Here is a 22,740-nt window from a genome sequence, read left to right as displayed (position 1 = left end):
ATGTGTCAAAAGTCAACATGGCAAATGCTTCTCAATTTTGGTTAAATGACAAAGAGCTGAGTGATTCATCAGAAGATTACTCATGACGGTGCCTGAGAGAGGAGGAAGAGTGTGTGCTTGGACCCACTCTTGAGGTAGATCAGTCTGGTCCATTTGTTAATGGAAAGGTGAATGATAAAGATATCACTTTCCTTGTGGACACAGGTGCTACCCGTTCTACTGTTAGATCAGCAGAAATAGAAAACCTTCCTCTCTCGGGTGAAACCATTCAAGTTGTAGGTGTAGCTAATCAACAAATTAAAACCAGTCTGACAGATCCAGTAAAAGTGGAGATAGGCAATTACAAAGATAAACACAGATTTCTAGTTTGTGACAGCAGTCCTGTGAATTTATTGGGTCGTGATATATTATGTAAAATGAATTGCAGAATATATTGCTCACCAGAAGGCATTGAAATGCAAACAGCAGAAGAAGATGGTCTTTATAAATGGACCATGATGATGGTGGAGGAAGAGAAAACACCACTATTTCCTGTATTTGATAAAAATGATCTACCAGAAGAGCTCAAAGAGCCAGTCAATCCAGCAATTTGGGACCTAACAGGTAATGATATGGGTCTCATGAAAAACATTGATCCAGTAAAAATCACTGTTAAACAGGGAGTTGATTTTCCAAATGTTCCTCAATATAAAATGAAGGCAGAGGCAATTGAAGGTGTTATTCCTGTGATTGAAAAATTCATAAGTCAAGGAGTGTTAAAAGAAATTGAAAGCAGTCCATGCAATTCACCAATTATGGGTATTAAAAAGCCAAATGGAACATACAGAATTGTTCAAGATTTAAGAAAGATTAATCAGATAGTTGTTCCCTGCTGTCCCATTGTTCCAAATCCTGCAGTAATTCTTTACCAGATTCCACATGATGCAGAATGGTACACGGTCATTGACCTGTGCAATGCATTCTTTACAGTTCCATTGCATCCAGATAGCCAGAAAATTTTTGCTTTCAGGTTCCAAAATAGGATCCTAGCATGGTGTCGAATTCCTCAAGGGTATACTGAGAGTCCATCTATCTTTAATCAATTATTAAAGAAATCTCTGGAAGATCTAGTGTTGCCTTGCAATTCCACATTGGTACAGTACATTGACGATTTGCTTGTGGCAGCCAAAACACGAGAAAATTGTGTTACTGATACCATCACCCTGTTAAACCGTTTGGCAGATGAAGGACATAAAGTTTCACCAGCAAAATTGCAGTTTTGTAAACAAGAAGTGAAATATCTTGGTCACAGAATTGCAAAGGGAACCAGAAAAGTGACAGTTGAAAGAATTAAAATGATTCGAGCAATACAACCACCAACAACACAGAGACAGGTGAGAATGTTTCTAGGAATGGTTGGTTACTGTCGACAATGGATTAGTGGGTTTTCAGTCATTGCAAAACCACTTCAGAGACTGACAAAGGCAGATGTAAAAGATCCCATTAGATTGTCAGAAATTGAGCTGGAAGCTTTTGAGCAGTTAAAAAAGAGCTTATGTGAAGCTCCTGCTCTGGGTATGCCAGACTATGAAAAGGAATTTGAACTCTACTGCAGTGAAAGAGAAGGTTGTGCAATGTCAGTCCTTATACAAAGGCATGGAAACTTAAGAAAACCAATTGCATATTTTTCAGCAGTTTTGGATCCTGTTGCAAAGGCTTTGCCAGGTTGCTTAAAAGCAGTGGCCGCAACAAGTGTAAGTCTTGAGCAAAGTGAGGGTATCATTATGGGTTTTCCTGTAAAAGTATATGTACCTCATTCAGTTGAAATCCTCCTTACTAGAAGTAGAACTCAACATTTAACAAGCAGCAGACTGACAAAATATGAGAAAACAATTTTGGGTTCAGACAATGTAACAGTTGTTGGATGTGTAAACTTGAACCCTTCCACATTATTACCTGATGGAGCTATTACTGAGGTAAGTAATGAGGATGATATTGATCATGAATGCCTGGATGTTGTAGATTATTGCACAAAACCAAGACAGGACATAAAAGATGTCCCATTACAAGAATCAGATGTGGTATATTTTGTGGACGGATCTTGTTTGAGAAATGATGAAGGGATTCTGAGAGCAGCATACTCAGTGTGTACAGTTTCAGATGTTGTTGAAGGTTCACCTTTGGATGGAATTCGTTCCGCTCAAATTGCAGAATTAATTGGTTTAATTCGAGCCTGTGAAAGAGCAGCTGGCAAAAGAGTAACCATAGTGACTGATAGTCAATATGGTTATGGAGTTGTTCATGATTATGGACAGCTCTGGTCCAATAGAGGTTATTTAACTTCTGCAGGAACTCCAATAAGAAATGCTAAATTGATTAAAAGATTAATTGACGGCATTCAATTACCAGAACAAATAGCTGTTGTGAAATGTTCAGCGCATAAGAAGGGTGATGATTACATCACCAAAGGTAATGCCTTTGCAGACGAGATGGCAAAATATTGTGCCAGAAACAATTACGCAATAAATCGGGAAAAAGACAAAAGTCACACAATGAATTCTCTCATGCTAATTTCTGTAGTTGAGACATGGCAGGAAATAAAAGATTTACAGGATGAGGAAAGTGAAGAAGAGAAAAACATATGGCTAAAGGGTGATTGCAGACCAAGAGAGGAAGACGGGATCTGGGTACACAAGGATGGAAGAGTTGTATTGCCAGACAGTATGATTGCTGACATGGCACGATTGTATCATGGTCAAACTCACATGGGAAAAGGGTCTATGATTAATTTATTCAGACAAACATGGTTCAATGTAAAATGTAGATCAATTGCGGAGTCACTTTGTCAAAGATGTTTAACTTGCCAACAGATGAATATTCACAAAAAAATTGTTACAAGCTTGGGAACCATAGGACGAGAGGGTGGTCCTTTTACCAGGTTGCAAATGGATTTTATTGAAATGCCAAGACATAATGGTTTACATTATGTTTTGGTGTTTGTTTGTTTGTTTTCAAGATGGGTGGAAGCTTTTCCAACTCGTCATGCCAATGCTGCTACTGTGGCAAAGTTACTTCTAAGAGAAATCATACCTAGGTATGGATTTCCGGTCACAATTGAAAATGATCGTGGAAGACATTTTGAGAACAGTTTGATGAAAAGGATCTGTAATGCTTTAAACATAGAACAGAAAATGCATTGTGCTTACAGACCACAAGCATCAGGTGTTGTTGAACAAATAAATGGCACAATCAAAAATAGGATCGCAAAGATGTGTGATGCTACAGGAGTGAAGTGGACTGATGCACTTCCACTTGTTCTAATGTCATTGAGAAGCATCCCAGATAGAAAAACAGGTCTTAGTCCTCACGATATCGTGATGGGCAGAGTGATGAGACAAGCATTTGTACCAGTTGGCAAATTGATGAGCATTAATGACAGTGCAATTTTTGAATATTGCCGAAATCTGTCTGATGTGATGCATTCTGTGTTTCATCAGGTGGGAACTGACATTATTACAAAAGAAAAGGTACAAGCTCATGATTTGCAACCCGGTGACTGGGTTAGGACGAAGGTTCACCGAAGAAGGAACTGTTTGTCACCAAGGTGGCAAAAGCCACGTCAGGTTATCCTTATAACAACAAATGCAATCAAATGCAGAGGACTAAAAAGGTGGATACATCCAAGTCATACAATTCGTGTGTTACCTCCTGAAAATGGTGAAGAAGGTGATATAACAGCTGATTCAGATTCAGAAAGAGACCCAGAAGATCCAGATTCTGATTCAGATTCAGATTCAGATTTTGGTGATCCCCAAGAAAATCAACATCAAGAAAATCTAGATGGAAGTCAGAACTTGAATAAAGAAGATCTGAATACTGGAATTCAAGGTGTTGATGATGATGATTTGCTTGAAGAAGAGTCTCTGAGAGAAAAGAGAGATTCAGAAGAAGCAGAAGATTCTGAGCGAGACAAAAATCTGAGCGAAACTCTTGAAAAGCAAGGAAGAAGTAGCTCTGTGAACAAAAAGCTTGAAGCTGGGAAGCTGAAGGTGATTCCTGAAGAAGAAGAATTGCCAAGTACCAGTAAAGGTATTGTTTCAAATGGAGTGAAGTTGCCGAGTAAAGAAATTCCTAGATACAGATTTGATGTCTCAGGTACAGACACTGAAAGTGATGAAGATTCTGAAATAAGAAAACACAGAAAAAGAGCTTGGAAAACTGAATGCAACGAAAGTGTGCCAAAGAAAAAAGTCTTGAGAAAAGGAGACATTTGGCCTGAAAATAATCTGAAATTCAAACTGGTAAAGAAATCAAAAGAACAAGTCAACGAAATTACTAGTCAAGGAAGTGAACTTGAAAAAAGTAACGAAGGTGAAAACAAAAAAATAGAAGTCATCACTCGCAAGACAAAAAGAATAATTAGGCCAAATCAGAAATATAGGTCTCCAGAATGGACCTATATAATCATCCCACCTATTGTTGAGGTGGACAGCAGTGGTCAAGAATTTTTAGAAAGTGACAGGGATTAAAATTTGTTAGAAATTAGTTGAGGATCTATTTCCTAGCACAAGGCTGAAGAAATTGTGTATTAGGTAACTTTGTTTCCTGGCATAAGGCTGAAGAAAATTTGTTAGGTGACATAAGGTCGAAGAAATTCTGTTTAGTTATTTAAAAAAAAAAAAAAAAAAAAAAAAGACATTTTGTGACACAAGGTCGAAGAAAAATTGTTTAGGGTAAAAAAAAAAAATCTTTAAAAAAAAATATATTTTAAAAGGGGGGATATAATTGTTACTTACATTTACTTACATTTTATTTAAAATTTTTGTTTTTGGAAATGCCTAGATCAGATACTTCTAGGTGTACAATTTTTAAAAGGTGTTGTAAGATGACCTCAATTTGTGTGATATTATTAATTCTACTTTGGCTAATTTTAGCTGTGGTCTATCCTTTTGATGTTAATAAGCAAAAATCTAAGACTAATATTACTAGTAAAGCAGAGTCTATTCATGAGAAGCATGCTGGCAGGTCCAGTAGAGTTATTAATCATGATCCACTGTCTCATCAAGATAGATCAATTGGTGATTTTTCAACCAATTCATTTTCAAGGCTTTTATCTGAATATGTCAAAGTAATGAATGTCAAAGATTGCTATGTGTGTGTAAAATTACCCACTTCTGTTTCTGAGGGAGTGACATATAATATGTTACCTCTCACTTATGGCATTACCTGTAGTGTGATTACTAGTCTGTTCTATCAAACTGGTCGTCTGGAGTATTATTATTCAGACTTTGATGAGGTTTTTGCAAATCTCAAAATTGTAAATAGCTTAAACAAAGTAAGATCTGCGAAGCAGATGAGGGAATTCTTTTTAGTTACTAATGAATTAAACTATGAATATGCTTATAGAAATAATTTAACATGCAAAATGAGAGCTGAAGAAAAGACTTTCCTTAACATGGTTGAGGAGAGAAGGGCTGTTTACAAAATAAATGAAAAACTAAAACATGCTAAGTCTAAATATTGGCAGTTAGAGGATGCCAAATTAAATGGTGTTAATACTAATGCAGCAATACATATTGACGAACCAGTTAGTGGTAAATTTTGTATTAGGAGAGACAATACTTTGTACGATAATCTTTTTGTAGGTGCTAGTCAATGTGAAGATACTTATCGTATTGAAGGGGGATGGGGATTCAAAGGTGGAAAGGATCCAATTTTCCCTGGAATTTATTTTATTTGTGGCAATAAGGCTTATTTTAGTCTCCCAGATCACTGGTATGGGACATGCTATATTGGCCTGGTCTTTCCAAAAATATTTCATATTGACAGAAATGAAAAAGGTACTTTTGAATTTGGTGAACACTTGAATCAAAATAGATACAAAAGAGAAAGCTTCTCAGAAATTCTGGGAGACATTTTTGGTGCTGTTATTCCTATGGTGGGGATAACGATGAATTCTATTAAAATTAGAAAAGTGTCCACAATTGTGGATAGGTTGTCAACTGATACTGCGAGTGGTTTTCAATTGGTTAGCACAGAACTTGTCGCAATCAGAAGTATGGCTATTCAGAATCGTCTTGCATTAGACATTCTGCTTGCAAAAGAGGGTGGAGTCTGTGGGGTCTTGCATGTTCAACATTGCTGTACTTATATTCCTGACAAGAGTCGGGATATAGAGTTACTTGTTAAAAACATTACACATTTTCATGAAGAAATTGAACCTATGGAGGAAGAAACCTTTACGGAAAAGATTGGAAAAAGAATGGAGGCTATTAAAGATTGGTTTTCAGAACTTGGCAGGTCCATCATTGGCAAAGTGCTCTATCCAGTAATTGTCATTGTTATAATGATAATGCTGCTAAAAATTAGTTGTTTGATTCACAAAAGAAGGAAGCGTCAGAATGAAAAGAAAAGAATTTATAAACTTAGAAAGGAACAGGAAAAGGAATACGAATTAGAAGAAATGCGAAGAGTTCAGTTTGATAAGGATAATCAGACAGCTGAAACAGGGGTTTAGGGAAACTAATATCGAGAGAATTCAGTGTGTGTTGTCTCTAAAATGGGTGAAATTTTTTCTAAAATTTTTGGAGTGTTGTTTGGTGATTTTAATATCACCAGATGAGGGAGTTGATAAAGCGGGCTGCAGAAAATATTTTATTCTGGCCTGTGGATTCAATTCCCTATAACATTAACTGATTAATTAATGCACTGTTGCATGATTTATTTTACTAATCCAACCTAGATTAAGTTTGCACCACACATGAACACGCGGGAAACTAATTATATGTGCTTATGTGCATTTGCAAGTCTGTTTTTGTAACACATTATTAATATTGTCCTGTTTATTATGTCTGTCCTATTGTCTTTGTCACCCTTAACATGCAGCTGATCATTCATGGCATGTGCTTTTATATGTGCTTATATGTAAGTCTTATGTTGTGTATTGTCTGTCTGTGTGTCATTTAATTATCTTTTTATTCTTTCAGAATCATAAAGCTGGACTACATGAAGAGTGGTGGTTATTTTATGTGTTGCTTTAAATGTTTGCTTCTGCTAAATGTTTTTTATTAGTGGGTTAATTAATAATTAATAAGGGACTGGGTGGTACACAAGGGTTTGCTTTACTTGAATTAATCACTCTTTTGTGTTTGTTTAAATAATAGCTCAAGTGTGAGCTGAGGCCTAGTTCTTGCTTGGAGAAAATTGGTCGGCCTGAATTGAGCAGAAGCTGAGCCAAGCTGCACGGTGAAAGAAAAAAAAACATTGCAAGAGGTCAATGAACTTGCTTCTCTGGCTCAGAACTTTTATTAAAGAAAGACTTTTTAAATGGAGTTTATTCCATGGACTGCTCTGGCTGTTCCTATTCAAGGTCGAGGAAGTAACAAGCGTGAATCTGCCGAGCTCTGGTGGAAGTGGATTGGCAACTTTTTTGTTGCAAATGCCTCGGAAGTCGTTGTCACTCTGAATGGACAATGGCACAGTGACGCGCATATTCTCTGGACTGGTAGCTGAGGTGGCCTGATGGCCATAAACCAATCACAGTGCTGAACTTTCCTAAATAATAACATTTAGTTAGATTTGGGAGCGAAAAATGATATAAAATTGGCTCTCTTGTGGGGTTGGTAACGTTCTTTTCCAGAGGGGCGAAGCGCTGTCGGATTGCCTTGGGAGAGTGTAAGCATGCAACTGTTTATTATTTGTTTCCCTTTCAGGCTTGAAAATTAACTTGGAGAAAAAGCTAATGATTACTTAAATTCATCATTTTGATTAATTCTGACAGCTTACTTTGTGCCAATGATTAATGTGATTTGAATTAATAAAACTAAATGTTTGATTTTAATAAAGTGAGTTATTAAAGATTTTACTTATGAATTCTAAAAAATAAACTTTTCAAAATGACAAGCTGGACTTGTTTTTGTAGATAGTTTATTGCTAAAAGTTACTCAACATATAGTATCCATTCACCTCACTCACTATGTTTATGGGCCTGGTTTTGATTAGTAAGTGTGATAGTGGATTGAGCCATCATTTATAAAGAATTTTAGTTTCTGGGCTCTACCATTCCCATTGGGCGCAGGGTCGAGACTAATTTGCATTTGGCTGGGTTCAAACTGGAATGGCAATGGGGAGCAAAAAAACGATGATTTAAGACCAGATCTCTGTACTGGGGTGAATGTATGACATTGTTCTGCATTCTGCCCATCAATTGTTCTATTTGCATTTATTACCCTGCAGTGAGGCATCTAAAGGTATGTCGCCTGCTCTGCCACCCCGCTGCGGTCGGGTGTAGCCTTTCAAAACCTCCTTACGCACCTTTCAAATATCTCCTTCATTGCTGAGCGGCTCGCTGGCTTACGTTCTCACGCACCTTCCCCTTGCGTTGTTGTGCGCTAGCAGCACCCTGCCAGTACCATGCCCAAGAATTACACCGCCTAATCGGTGTATTAACAAACTTTACAACATGCATTCTCCGAGTTGCTGTCCTCATTCAGTTCAAATTAATCCAATTAACCAAACAAACCTGAAACAATGAATTGTTAAGCTCGAGGCTGCAGCAAGGACTCCTTTGTGACATCGGAAATGCTGGTCTTTGGCAGTAATAAAAACATACCTGTCAAGCGAAACAATCGTTATGATACACCACTGCGCAACAAAAAACAAAACCTGTTATTACATTCTCATAATCGTTCAAAACGAGAACGGTACGAAATCGATGAACAACTTTTTGTATACAAACACGCCTTGTGTACAATCACTTCTGGGTCAAGAGAATGACGAGCGCGGAAGTGTGCTGTCATTGGCTGGGAGAGAGGCGGCAGCCGGAAGTACGTTTGTTTTGGTTTTGTAGTTGCGGCACGTGAGAACTCTCCGCTTCCAAAATGTTGCTGCGAACTGAGCGGGTGTTGCTGCTACGGGCCCCACGGGGCCGGAGTGTGCGGATAGTGCGGGAACACTATCTGCGGGAGGACGTGCCCTGCGCGAGCCGTCTGTGCCAAGGAGGTTGCATCCAGGCGCCCGGTGAGACGGGGGAAGCGCTTGTGCCTGTAATAATAAGTGCCTGTCTTGGTCGAGAGAATGGACGTACGATGGACACTGCGAGTAACAGGAGGGTTATCTCACTCAGAGTAGGACAGTTCGTGGGCTGATTTAGAGACTAATCACCCAATACCAAGCCACTGACAAGGACTCAATTTACAAGTTAATTTGCCGAATTGATGCCCAGTGGCACCATACTAAGTGCACACAGTCAGCTTTTAGAACGTGGTAGACTTTCTATGAAATTGAAAAGGGAGCTGTCCTCTTAATAAAAGCATGAGAAGCACGCCACCTACTACTACTACTACTCAAAGCAGAAAGCACTAGTGCTTTTCTTTTAATGTATTGTAAGATGTTTGAAAAGCAATCATTATGAACTGAATCTGTAAATACATCAACTGAGGTACAGTTGTGATCTGCTGATTTATAGGTAATCTTGCTGTGTAAATAATTAACATTTATTGAAAGGTGCAGGTTTTTAGTGTTTACGAAGGCCAATACGATTGACTGGGTCTTGATTGAGTTCGTATCACCTGGCTCTGGACTAAGAAACATTAGTTTTATTATGTAGCGTAAGCAAACCGAGTCTTTGATAGATGGGCTTGCTTGGCGACTACGTTTAGATTGTAATGTCTGGATGGATCCGCGAGTTTCATATTTGCCACTGACATTATGGTGATCATTAAGTGACGACTTTGTACTCCGGCAATGTAAGCTCAGCAAGAGCTGCCTATTTAACCAGATAGAAGCTAGTGCTATACATATATACTGAAGTCCTGAATCGGTATAATGTTGGAGAAAACAGTGAAATCAAAAGATTCACTCTAATTATTAAATCATAGACAATCTGCCATATAAATACTTTGTGTATTTGAATCAGTGAAACCTCATTGTTCAGAAGTACACCAAACAGTGGTGCTAAGTGCTGCAATGAACGCGCAATGACAATGTGCAGTGCAAAGACGTGTATATGCAAAGAAAAGGCGAATAACTGGCTTGAAAAAGCTTAAACTAGACAGTATAAAAATTGGTTTTAAGTGGTATTTCAAAAAGATGTATTTTAGCAAAGCGGACTCAACCTTCCATCCTGCCAATGGCAGTGAATTGGGCCATAGTAATATCTGTGATGTATAGCACAAAGGCAGCTAAATTGGGGGTTCTAGTGCTATGAGAAAACAAGTTAATTGTTCGAGTTAAGCTTGGGCGGTGTTGTTGAGTCGTTTAAAAATGAGGCATTTAATATTGGATTAGGTTTCTGCTTTGACCAGAGTCGTTGTCATATCCATGTGATGCTGATTTTTATGGACATGTTGCAATGAAGCGCAGGATTCATACTTTTTTTGCATTCCTGCCATAAGTACTTTGTCTGTGGATTCATCCTTTTGGGATGGGGAAATACAGTATTTAGTGAGTTTATGTTGTGACATTGCTTTTCAAGTTTATCATTCATAAGAACATTGAATAAAGGTTAGGCAACTTTAGCTGAGTATTTGCCTCTCGCATACAGTCTTAATGTTCTTATTGGTATCGCTCTTGTTTAAGTTGCAATATGTTGATGTCGCTTTGAGACATTTAGTTTTAGACCATTCATAGCCATACTGTCTTCGATCTTGTTAGTGATGGAATGTCAAAAGCCTTCATATCAGTAGTAGAGTGTGGTTGATTGTTGTGGTTTTTATGGAGAACCGTGAGGATCGGTGTGTTTTTGTTGAAGTGGAGCTCAGCAGCGACCAAGGTGGATTCTGACACAAAATCCTCAGGGGCGCAGCACCCATTAGGCTGAAAGTGCTTTAGATAACCAACCCCATTCGTCTACCGTAGCCCGTGCTGTGGATTGCATAGGCAGTTTTTGAACTGTCCTTGGCAGGGGCTGACGACTTACACTCTGCCTCATCCAAAGTACTTTGTAGGTCTTCAATTGATCATCTATCAGTTCACAGGCCTTTGTGTGTTTTAATTGTTTCCAGACCCCCTGCTTTCCCCACTCTTATTATGGACTGTTGCTGCCAGAATGGGAGACAGAAGGAAAGGATTTCATTTACAATACAACATGGCCATGTAGCCTATTAATATTAAGTGCTTCAGCCACTGGCCTTTTTTTGCTTTTAAACTCCAAAACAGGAATTGAACCCACTATAATTCATCATTTAAAAATGTGCCAAAGGCTCACATTTCAAAAAGGTATATTTCTTTATTTTTAAAGCATTTCAGTTAGTTACACTAAAATTAATTTCTGCATTGACTGACGTTTATCAGAATTCACAGTTTCCAAACGTAAATTTGTAAACATTCTTGTCTGCGATGAGTATGCTATTAGGGACGCTGGAATTATGTGAGTCAAGCGTTTTTCGAATAATATTGGATTTGTCGCATTTGCAACCTAATCCTTCGTCTGCTGCATAATCTGTAGAGTTTGGCAAAAAAACAGTTTCTAGCTCAAACGAATCAAAATTTACTTAAAACATGGTGATACGTGATCCTGTGCTCTTGCAGGTCCTTCACAAAAGTTGAGTGGTCAGATTTCCGTTGCTTAATCCTGGATTTAGATGTTAAATTGGTAGTAATAAGGTGAAATCTTTCAGAGACCGTGTTACCATGTGTAAAAATGACAAAATAATGAGGTGGTAATATGACAAATGTGGTACATTACGCAGCATAATTTGCCTTTTCTTGATGCATAATTTAGTCAATTTGCCCCCCCCCCCTCTGCCACATAATTCCAGTGGCCCTGGCTAGTAGTGAACCATGAGGCAGGTCAGTTGTCACATGAACCCGCTTAGAATTTTATAACATATGGGGACACAGTACCGTCTTATTTAAACATATAAAAGTGAAGTTTTTGTAGAAGGCACATCCTAAATTGATTTTTTTTAAGGCACTCTTAAAAGGGGTTATGGAAGACATAGAGGCACAGTAAAATAAAGTAATTGGCTAGGGTAAAACAAATTTTGTCTAGGAGGTAAACCGTGTTGGAAACCAGGTTTCCTGGTTTTCAGCTGCACAATTTGACCACTAGATGAAGGGGCTTGGTGACTAATATAAGGGTGTGGGTTGCAGAATCCATAAGAAGTCTTGGCTCAAAGTTCCAGGAAGACTCTTACCAGAACCAGAGCTCAGCATCTGGCCTTTGATGACTCTATCACCTGTAGAAAAGCAATTTTCAGCATGTTCAAAAGGCTGACGTTTTGTTGCAGGATCAGCTTCTATAACTGTAGTTCAAATTACACTGAATCCCACTTGCCAATTGCCAAGGATATGGTGAATTACTTAGTGTCTAGGTGGGATACATCATCCTGCATTCATGCAGCTCATACTGCACTCACATATATTCACGAGTCATCCTCTGCTCACACAGGCTAAATTGTACGCTCCCCATCCACTCACAAGAGCACCCTCTTCACTGCATTATCTCACAGGCACACCACTTACCCTGTACTCACACCTTCCACCCTACACTTACACAGCACAGGCATTTCTTTCACCCCCCACTCGCAGTGCTCACCCTGCACTTGATTTGATTTGATTTATGGTTTATAAAGCACTTGAATCACCCTGTAAGGGGTCTCTCCGCTCTAGGACTTTGCTTTCGTTGACCAGGGAAGGGACCTATTAAAACAGTGCCATCTTAAGAAGCTCCGGAACTGCAGGTGATCGGCGCACTTCCGCAGCTGGATGGGTAGTTTGTTCCAGAAGGTCGGGACTAAATGGAATAAAGCTTTACCTCCCTGCCGGGATTTTTTGCAGCGAGGAACTACAAGAAGAGATTTATAGCCAGAACGAAGTGCCCTAGGAGGCTGGCATTTTGTGAATTTGTCTGTCAAATAACTGGGGTCTTTACCGTTTAGGAATTTGTGTACAATGCAACATATCTTAAAACGGATCCGCTTGCGCACTGGGAGCCAATGCAAGCTCTGCAAGAGGGGAAGGGAAGAAGTGCGGGAGGGAGCATTGGAGATAAGCTGGGCTGCGGTTTTTTGAACCAATTGTAGTCTGTTCACAGATGCTTCATTTGCTGTGATCTGCTAAGCGTTGCAATAATCCAGGCGACTTAATACTAGTGTCCGAATTAGGGTTTTCCAAGTGGAAAGGGGGAGGAAGGTAAATTCCCTTCACAGGAGGCTTAGGACATGGAAGCAGGCACCAATGGTGGTAGAGGCCTGTTCCTTCAATAGCAACTACTGGTCCAAGCGGACCCCTACATTTTTTACCACTGCCTTGGGGTTGGTGTGGATCCTAGCTCCGTTGGCCACCAGCTCGGGGAGCATCTCAAAGATGCGCAGCTGAACAGCATAATTTCAGTTTTTCCTGCTTTAAGCTGGTGGAAATTGTTTCTCATCCAGCAGGCAATGGTCTTCATACTTTCTGAGAAGATGGACCGAGCGTTGGGGTTGTTTTTGTCAAAGGAAAGTAAGAGCTGGGTATCATCAGCATACGAGATAGGAGTGAACACTAACTCCTGCCATTGGGACAACATAAATGTTAAATGGGGTGGGACTGAGACGGGATCCCTGGGGTACTCCCTTTGGTCAGTACCGTTGTCTTGGATCGGAAAGGGCCCAAGTTGATAGTCTGAGTTCTGTGTCCCAGAAAACTCCATAGCCATTGCATGGCTGTCCCTTGAATACCAATTTCACAGAGTCTCCTGAGCAGGATATGGTGAGAGACGTGTTGAAGCCCCCCGATAGATAAAGCAGCACCAGTAGAGCTGCCTATCAGTTGTCTAGTTACTGTCTGTTGTTATCAGTGACCGCAATTAGAGCTGACTCAGTGCTGTGTCTGGGTCTGAATCCTGCCTGCAAGGGATCAAGATAACCGGAGGCCTCAACAAAGTCCGAGAGGTGCTTATTAGTATGTTTTTCCAAAATCTTGCTCATGAGGGGAAGCAGCGAGATAGGTCGATAGTTGGAGAGGTCGTCCATAGGGGCCTTGAGGTTCTTGCGCATCAAAATTATTTGTGCTGCCTTCCAGTCATTGAGGAGAAGACCTATTTCCAGCGATAGATTTAGTATAGAGCAGATAGGAGCTGTTTGGACAGCAGTGAGGTGGTCTTAGCCAGAATGATATCGAGAGGTGAGCGTGATTTAACCTTATTGAGTAGAGATTCTACCTCCTCGGGCGTCAGCAAAAGGATGTGTTCCACCTTCAGTATATTAGGCAGGACAAATACGTGTTCACCAGCGGAATCATGTTGGCAGCTTCCGTCTCGGATAATGTAATCGTATATAAAATCGATTTTTTTTTCTTTTTTGTGTGAAATGCGTGGCAATTTTATCACACAGGGCTTGTGTCTGAGCTTGCTCAATGTTGCATGCTTCTGGGTGAGTGAAAGTTTAAATGATCTAGTAGAGGCTTTTGGGGGCATTCCCGGCCTGTTCGAGTTCAGTGCAATGTGGGCTGTGAGTTCATGTTTTATATTTTTATGGTAATTAGATAGGGCTGATTTATAGCGTGCTTTGTCAGAGGCAATGTGAGAGATTTGCCAGAACTTCTTAATTTTTTTACATGGGTTATTTTTTTGTCTTAAGTACAGGAGTGAACCAAGCTGACTGGGTACGCCTCGCTAATCTAGTCCCTAGTTTTAAGGGGGCCTGGAAACCAATGGCCGACTTAATAGTGGAGTTGTACCGGGCTAAGCCTGCCCTGATATCTTCGGAATCGAGGTTCCAATGGCTTGGCGTAATATCTTGAAAATGTCTAGGCACGATTTTGTGCCACTGCCTGCGTCCGCTGAGGGAGGTTGAGGACGGTGTGTTCTGTGCCCTGGGGCCCATGAGTTGGAACTCGATCAATGAGTGGTCGGTCCATGTGAGTGGGTTGGTGGCTCCGCAGAGCAAATTATAGGAGTTGGTAAAAATCAGATCTAACTTGTCCTTCAGTGTGAGTGGGTTCTTCGTTGATTTTATTTAGATCTAAAGTTATTAAGTCTGTTAGGTGCAAGACTGCATCTTTATTCGAGGGGTCTTCGCTATGGACATTAAAGTCGCCCAAAAGGACGAAATTGTTTGTGGAAATGACATGCGAAGAGATCAGATCCATAAGTTGTATTGAGAAGTCCCGTAGTGGGCAAGGAGGCCGGTAGACCAAAGCACCTTTCCAACTATGTTGCGGGTGCAGGTCAATTCTGAAAACGAGCTTCAATACTATCACTGCTTAATTGCTTCAGAATAGTTATTTTGATGTGATCTTTATAGATTATTGCTATGCCCCCCACCTTGGTAGGCCTTTCTAGCTAAGGATGCTGTAGCCTTCTGGGAGTGCTATTGCATTGTCGGGGGTTGAGCTGGGTTTAAGCCATGTTTCCGTCAAGAAACCAATATTGTGATGTCTGGAAGAAAGTAGGTCCCAGATTTCCACTGCATGTTTGGGTAATGATCTCTCATTGCGAAGTAGGCAGTTCCAGTTTTTGTCCCCTGAATGAGTCCGACCCCGAGAGTCTATCCTTACTTGGTGGTTGGGCTGTTTTATGTTATCAGCAAGTATAGTGTTATTGGGTAGTTGTATCATTTGTAGGCTCTGAAATCTGCACGAGCTACATGCAAAGGGCCCCTCCAGTAGCACCGGCGTGCATTGCGTGTCTTTTGCACAGTGAGAGCAGTTGTTCAGGCTCCTGTGACTATTCTCCGGGAGTTTCTGACTCGTGTAGGTACGAGCAGATTTTGGGCAGTTACCAAATTCTGACCCAGAACATGCAGAGGTTCTGGGTCCTGGCGACAGTCGGGCGCGGACGAACACAGACGGATTGCCTTAGGCCACCACCCACTGTCACTCAGCACTTCCCGGCTACACCTCTAACACAGCACACATTAAACTACTGAACACTTGTGAACATGCACACTTATACAAATCTAGTCACAGAATATCTGTCCATCCCTCAGTACTAGATGCTTATTCAGATCCATCCGTAACTTCATCTGCAATGCAATTGGGGAGAGTGTAATAAGACAGTGGGATGGTATGGGAAAGGAGATTGAGCTGGGGCTTGTGTGGGAGCCGGGATCAGTCTTATGCTGTGGGGATTAGTCAAAGGGTAGTAGTGAAAGCAGGCAAAGGCAACAAGACAACAAGAATCACGATAGGCTAAGGATGAAGCACTGTAGCTGTGGCTGGGATCTGGTGTGGGAGTTGACTGGTGCTGCAGGCTAAAGGTCACCTGTGGCCAGACATGATGTTGTTGCTGCTTCTGAAGCCATGATGTAGACCAACATCTGTGCCTGTTGGTCTGTATAGCAATTGCTCTATGCAGGGGCTGGTATTGGAGGGAGAGCGTGCTGAGGCTACAGCTGTTGTGTGAGATGGGAGCAGTCTGTGGAGGAGCCAGTGAAGTGGAGGAGAGTGATGTGAGGTTGTAGGTTGGTGCAGGAGGAGGGACTGGGATGAGACTTACAACGCAAGATGCCAGGCTAAAGGCCACATTGAGTAGCACTTCTGGAGTTCAAGGAAGGTCAAAACAAACTTTTTTGTTTCGAATGTCACTGATGCAATTAGGGAAGAAAAAGGAAACTGGTTCAGATGCTGCTGCATCATCATGCTGGACTTAGAAATCCCTTGTTGGGAAGCGCTATTCATCAATACTTCCACCAGTTATACTGCTGTTTGTTCACAGAGCAATATTCTTAGCCAATATTATCTCATCATTGTGGGGTTGTCTTCGTCTTGCCCACTGCCAGGTTATTGCATTTTAATGCGGTAGCCATGTTAGGTGATGGAACACCACCCAGGAGTCAATAGAAGTGCAACAAGCACTGCACTCTTTCTCCGAAGCATCACCAAGTTCTGCCCAATCAAATGCTGTAGTCAAGGTAAACATGTCGAATGAGCTGAAGTCTCTTTGACGGTTGTGTTTCTTAAAGCTTTTTTCTGTTGCTCACACAAGGTATAGCGATAACCAGACCTAAAAAGTACACCTCAGAAGTTTTGAAACCCATTCAATATGGTGCTCAAAAACTCACATCTTAGCACTAAACATGACCTTAAGCGCATTTAAACGCTTCAAGAACAACTCAAGGGTCCATGTTGTGTTGTGGAGTATTGGTGATATCCAAAAGTTGTGAAGTGTTTTTTGAAACAGTGTTAGTTTTTGTCAAAAAATCTTTTTTTTAAATTATTTTCCTTCAATGCATTTAGGGCCTCCTGCACCAATCCTACCATAGCCCATTGGGCCCTTGACTCCCATTGAAAACGTAGTATTAAGTGAATGACACTGACTGTATAGACTGAGGTGGTATACAATGTATAGTTAGTCACTTTTAATACATATCCTTTCTGGCAGAGGACATGTGTCAGATCCATTTCACTGAGCATGGGGGCAAGCAGGAGCTACAGGGCCTCAGCCGTGGGGGCAGAGGTGGTTTATCTTTGATGTCCCAGAGTCTGTACTACTTTAGCTTCACAAACTGGGCCACATACAACCCCTTCAGAATTTTACTCTCATTGTAGCACTTTATAGCATTCACACTCTTCTCAGGGAGGTAGTTTAGGGGTATGGAAACTCTGAACTCAGGCCACCCAGTAGAGCAATATCTGTCCAACTCAGTGCTTAATTTGGATAAGAAACATACTTCAATAGACACACTTAAAATGGTATACTGCCGCAGGTACAATAATATGCACTCCCACGTAGGCTACTGCACCCTAGGATACTGTGTTTTCTTTCTTCATCTTCTCTCTTTAACATTAGTCCCTCCTCTGGTGAGTCTAGGCAAGTCCCTGTTCGGTTACTTTTGTGAGACATTAATCAAGGCTCAGATGCAGGAACCCCAGTTCAATTATGGTTGTTTTCAGTTCAGTACAGTCGCCTAAATACAGCCTCATTACAGTGCAGGTCTCAATGTGTTTTAGCATCACATATCTCCGATCTCGCCCACTTCTAGGAAGAGACAGCATGGTTGTAGATGTGGCCCTTGGTCTTGGTAGGCCGCAGACAGAGCTGCAGCTGTGAGTTCTGTGGTGAATGTAGGTAATGAAAGTTAGTGAGAGCTCATGGCAGGCATCAGACCCGTTATTGGGTCACTGCGCAGTAGATGGGCCATAACTCACACGGGTGTCACAACGGCTCGCTAACAGCCACGGGATGTGCTTTGTAAATAATGCAGTGGTTACTGTCATGTGCATAAGTCTTGGCTAAGACGGTGACGTTCACCGTGGACATAGTTTTTTCTTTTGTGGCGACGTCACACTGTAACGGCTCTGAATTTCGGTCGCTATGTTCACCATGGGCACATCTCTTGATTTAAGCAGCAAATTCAACTGTCAATGTTCCTATTGCAAGGTTGGCTGCCAACTTGTGATGCTTTCTTTGGACCGCACTTCTGAGGGGACTGCACTGACCCTCTTCAGACTGGCAGATCTCTTTCTACTGTCTGCTTTGTCCTGTTAGACCCTCCATACTAGAGGCTGGCACGGCAGTTTCTGGCATTACCTGGACAGTCATACCTCCCGCGGCTTGGCAGACTTTCACTCCCTCAGCAGGCAGTCTGGCTTCAGGTCAGGAGGACAGCTCTTACAGTAAGTAAAGACTCCAGTTGATGTACCCTCTCCTCTGGGAAGCTGGCTGTCGCACAGACCTAAGTCCTGGCTGTTGTATAGAAGTCCTTAAAGTATGCTACGGAAGACTTCCTTCCTTGGTGAAAGGACTTGGAACTGGAACAACAAAGATGTAAGTAGCTCCCACTTTATGCAGTCAAAGCAGGTAAGGAATGTGGATGATCTGTTTGCAATCTCAAAACTGGTTTGTGGCGGTTCTTCTGTCCAGTGCCCTATCTAGGCTATTCTCCAGACAGCTTATGTGTAGAGTGATGCTCTTCACAACAGGGTAGTCTCCAGCCTGGAGTACTCTCTTTTTTTTGTCCTCATCTCACCAAGTATGCGCCTGCAATTCTTCAAAAGCCACCCATCCGACCTGTGCGTCCAGCGGCTGCTGCATTCGCTCTGGTCTGTGTCCGGTACCAGACCTGCCCCTTTGTTAGTGGCTTGGTGTAATCATAGGACCGAGAGGAGCCAAGGGTAGTTATACTAACCCCAGACCTCTACCCCACTTTGTAAAGGCCTGTCAAATGTTCGAACAGTTCTCATTTCCTCCTCCCTGGTCTAATCAAGACATTTTAAATGCAGCTTTAACCCAGTCTTCAGGCTTAGGCGGCTAGAGTCTCTCCACTTCCAACAGATTTCCCTCTGTGCTAATAATATAAAATATAACAATAACTCTCTGTGCATATCTCATCTTATTCCTTAATATACTATCGTCCCCAAACAAAACAAGAGTCAAATTTAAAGTAATTTTCTCACCAAAGATACCACACAGAGCCTCCGCGACTCTACTCGAAAAGGCAAAAAGTCTAGGACACTCATAAAAAATATGAAGGTCGTTGGCTTTGATGGAATCACACCTTGGACATTTGGGAGTGGAGAGTGGAGCAAACTTGGCTGTCCTAGCAGGAGTATAGTATAATCGATTGATGAGAAAAAAACGATTCTTCTTAAGATTTGCCGGCTTGACATACTTCTATAGCAACTTCAATGAGGGTTCATATAGTTCTTCGATGTTGCGTTCCAAAGGTACCTGATTCCATACTAGTTGTTGTGAGGGGCATTCATTCTCCTCTGCCTCTAAAAATTTCTTATACCATTTGCAGATTTCCTTGCTCCTGAGATTAACCTCTTGTAAGGATTGCTCCACCTCTCAATCCCTGTGTATTTCTCTCTTTTCTGCTGCGACCCAGGAGGTTAATTGCATGTATTTAAATCTGGAGAGGCCATTTCTGATCCTAGCTCTTAAAACCTCCCATCGGTGAACCCCCTCTGAGGAATCCAGGTCTGACTATATAACAATACCGGCTCTTTTGATTGGTGTTGCTGGACTGTCCTTAAGGCATTCCGGGGTCCCAGTGGATTCCCAGATTGGGGCAAACTCTGAGTAGTACCCTATCCCCCCACCTTCTTCTGACCTTATGCCACAGCCTAAGAGCAGCCTCCAGTACTTTCAGCCACACTTTTTAAGGTACCTTGGTGCCCCAAATTTGTATAAGAAGCCTTCTCCGCCATCCAACCCTATAAATTCAACCAAAAGTCTACCCCAAGATGACTCATCTGGTTTCGTGAGTAACATCCGGATATTTTTAAATTGAAAAGAAATACAGTACCATTTAATATCCGGAAGGGCCAATCCTCCGCCTCAATTTTTTTCCAAGCCAATCTGGCATCTTTATAGGCCTAGATAAAGATTGTGATTTTACTCTGGATTTTACTAATGTCTGCTTTTGGAAACGTGAGGGGGGTGGCCTTAAAAAGGTATATTAGCTTAGGAAGAATAATCATTTTAATTAAGTTGACCCTACCATATATTGTTAAAGGGAGGTTCTTCCACCTAGCTAATAAGGCAATCAACTTCTTTTATAGTCCTATTTAAATGTATCTGTGGGATTTTCTTAATATCCTTTATGATTATTATACCCAGATATATAAATTCGTGGCATGTTCTGTTCACCTCTGTTTTGGTGGTGTTTGCTAAATAGTCCCACAGTGACCCAAATTCCTCTAGCAGACCTTCCACCCTTGGTAGTACCCCTGTGGGGTTATCAGTAAATAACAACAGATCATCTGCATGTAGTGCAACCTTGCTTTTATATTGTTGAGATTTAAAGGGTGTAATCAGATCATCTGCCCTGATTGCCTGAGGCAGAGGTTTTATATACATATTGAACAAAAGAGGGGAGAGGGGCAACCCTGTCTTGTTCCTCTGAAAATATTAAAGAAATATGTTAAAACCCCGTGTACTAGCATTCTAGCAGAAGCCCCCTATAGCAGTTTATCAAAGTCTGAATAAAGGTGGGCCCAAAGCCCATTGTTCTTAACACTTCCTAAAGATATATCCAACGAACTCTATTGAACGCGTTGGCCACATCTAATGCTATTACGGCCAAGGGGTTGGCTCGAGCTATGGCAAGATCGATATTGCCAACCAATTGTTGGGTTTGTTCTTGTATATATCTTTTAGGAATAAATCCTTTCTGGTCCGTGTTATCAGCTGTGGAGAGATTTTGACCAATCTCCCTGCTAAAATGCTCATAAAGATATTATAGTCTGCATTCGGCACAGAGATCAATCTGTACGAATCAGCTCTTATAGGGTCCTTTGCTGGTTTCAAAATAAGCACTATTGTTGCTTCTTTCCATGACCTAGGAATCTTACCCTCAGACTGATAAACTGAATTAAATAAGATGCCCTTAACCAGGACCAATTCCTCTAGCAGAAGTTTATATACCTCGCTAGGAAGAGCATCTGTTCCTGCAGCCTTATTATTTTTACTTTTACCAATCTGCTCTCATATTTCCTCCGTCAGTTATTGGGGCATCTAAACATTCCCTGCTTTCCGCTGTTAAGGTCCATAATGATTGTTCCCTCAGCCAATTCTTAAGAATCTCCGTGTTTGGCATGGTGTCCTCCTTATATATCTCGGAAAATAATGAAAGCAACTGAGCTTGCATGTCCACCAGTCTACTCGATGTTTCCCCATTATCATAAATAATTAATTCATTAATGATTCCTTACACAGTGACTCTGATTAGATCTATCCTTTAGAGGATCTAAGAGCACATTGAAGTCTCCTCCAATAATTATAGGGGAGTCTACTTCCATCAGGGACCATTGGAGCTTACATAGATAAGTAGAGTCATCTATGTTGGGACCATAAAAAGATACATAAACCAACTTCTGACCCTCCAAAATCTAGTTCAGCCATTAACCATCTCCCTGATTTATCAGTGTTTATTGATTTGATTGTGCACCCTGCCCATTGTTTAATTAATATAGCCACTCCCTTACATTGGACGTCCTGTTCTGAGGTGTAAAAATGTGTTATCCATGAGTACCTTGCGAATACGGAAAAATTCTCCAGTTGATTCAAATGAGTCTCCTGGATTAGACATATTTGAGTGGGGCTTTGCTTCAAATATTTCATCACTAATCTATGTCTTTGAGGGCATCGCAAACCATTAATATTCCGCAAGAAGAATTCTAACTCGACAACTCCCATTGAAAGATCTCACCTATTGTAGGAGGCCTTCCCAGTGTTTCTATACCTGATAAAAAAAAGCCCAGAGCAGACCGCCTAAGATAGAAAAGGTAATAGAGAAATTTTTTGGATTTTTTTCCCAGCCTGGAGTACTCTCAACAAAGGCCTAGAGAGGCATGACGTTTCTGCAAATGGCTTTTCACCAGCCATACAGAACAGTGATCAGGATGAAGACAAAAGGCCAACTTTACTGAAAATATCTCTCTCACCCTGAACAACAATGATGAGAGTCCCACACTGAACACCTACCAAATGACAGTACCATAGGAAGCAGCTTAAGTGATTTTTTAAAAAGAGCCTTGTCTTCCCCCCTCTATTTGGAAATGACAGCAGTACTCTACCTCTGTCTGTGAAAACAGTTTCACCTACATCGTGTGCATAGGAACAGGCTAGGTGCTTCCAAAATGGGACCTGCAGGTCTCCATTACCCTAGCTCACTCATGCACATACTGCATGTACTACACAAGCCACAAAGGCATATTTTTCACATGGATGATAGCGAAAGGATCTAGGTTACACATTGATGCAGAACTTCACACAAATTGATCCGGCTACACAGATACAAGGTCTGATCCTGACTGTGGATTCATAAAACACAGTATGCTGTCTTCAATTCTGTACATGCTAAACCCATGACAGGGATGTTAGTCCACTGT

The 22,740-nt window shown here is 41.1% G+C and overlaps 1 protein-coding gene across 1 annotated transcript in view; it reads left to right on the top strand.

Annotated features, from left to right (window-relative positions):
• The first annotated feature begins 8,800 nt into the window (after positions 1-8,800).
• DIS3L (DIS3 like exosome 3'-5' exoribonuclease) overlaps positions 8,801-22,740 on the top strand; it is a 408,581-nt gene continuing 394,641 nt past the window's right edge. The window contains exon 1 of the mRNA XM_086957989.1: positions 8,801-8,997. Within this exon, the coding sequence (XP_086814115.1) occupies positions 8,859-8,997 (139 nt within the window). The 5' untranslated portion in view covers positions 8,801-8,858. The remainder of the gene's footprint in view (positions 8,998-22,740) is intronic.

This window comes from Lissotriton vulgaris, chromosome 2_1, assembly GCF_964263255.1.
Source record: "Lissotriton vulgaris chromosome 2_1, aLisVul1.2, whole genome shotgun sequence".
NCBI lineage: Eukaryota > Metazoa > Chordata > Amphibia > Caudata > Salamandridae > Lissotriton > Lissotriton vulgaris.
Note: the sequence above shows the minus strand (reverse complement) of the source record. Positions and strands in the feature narration are given on the sequence as shown.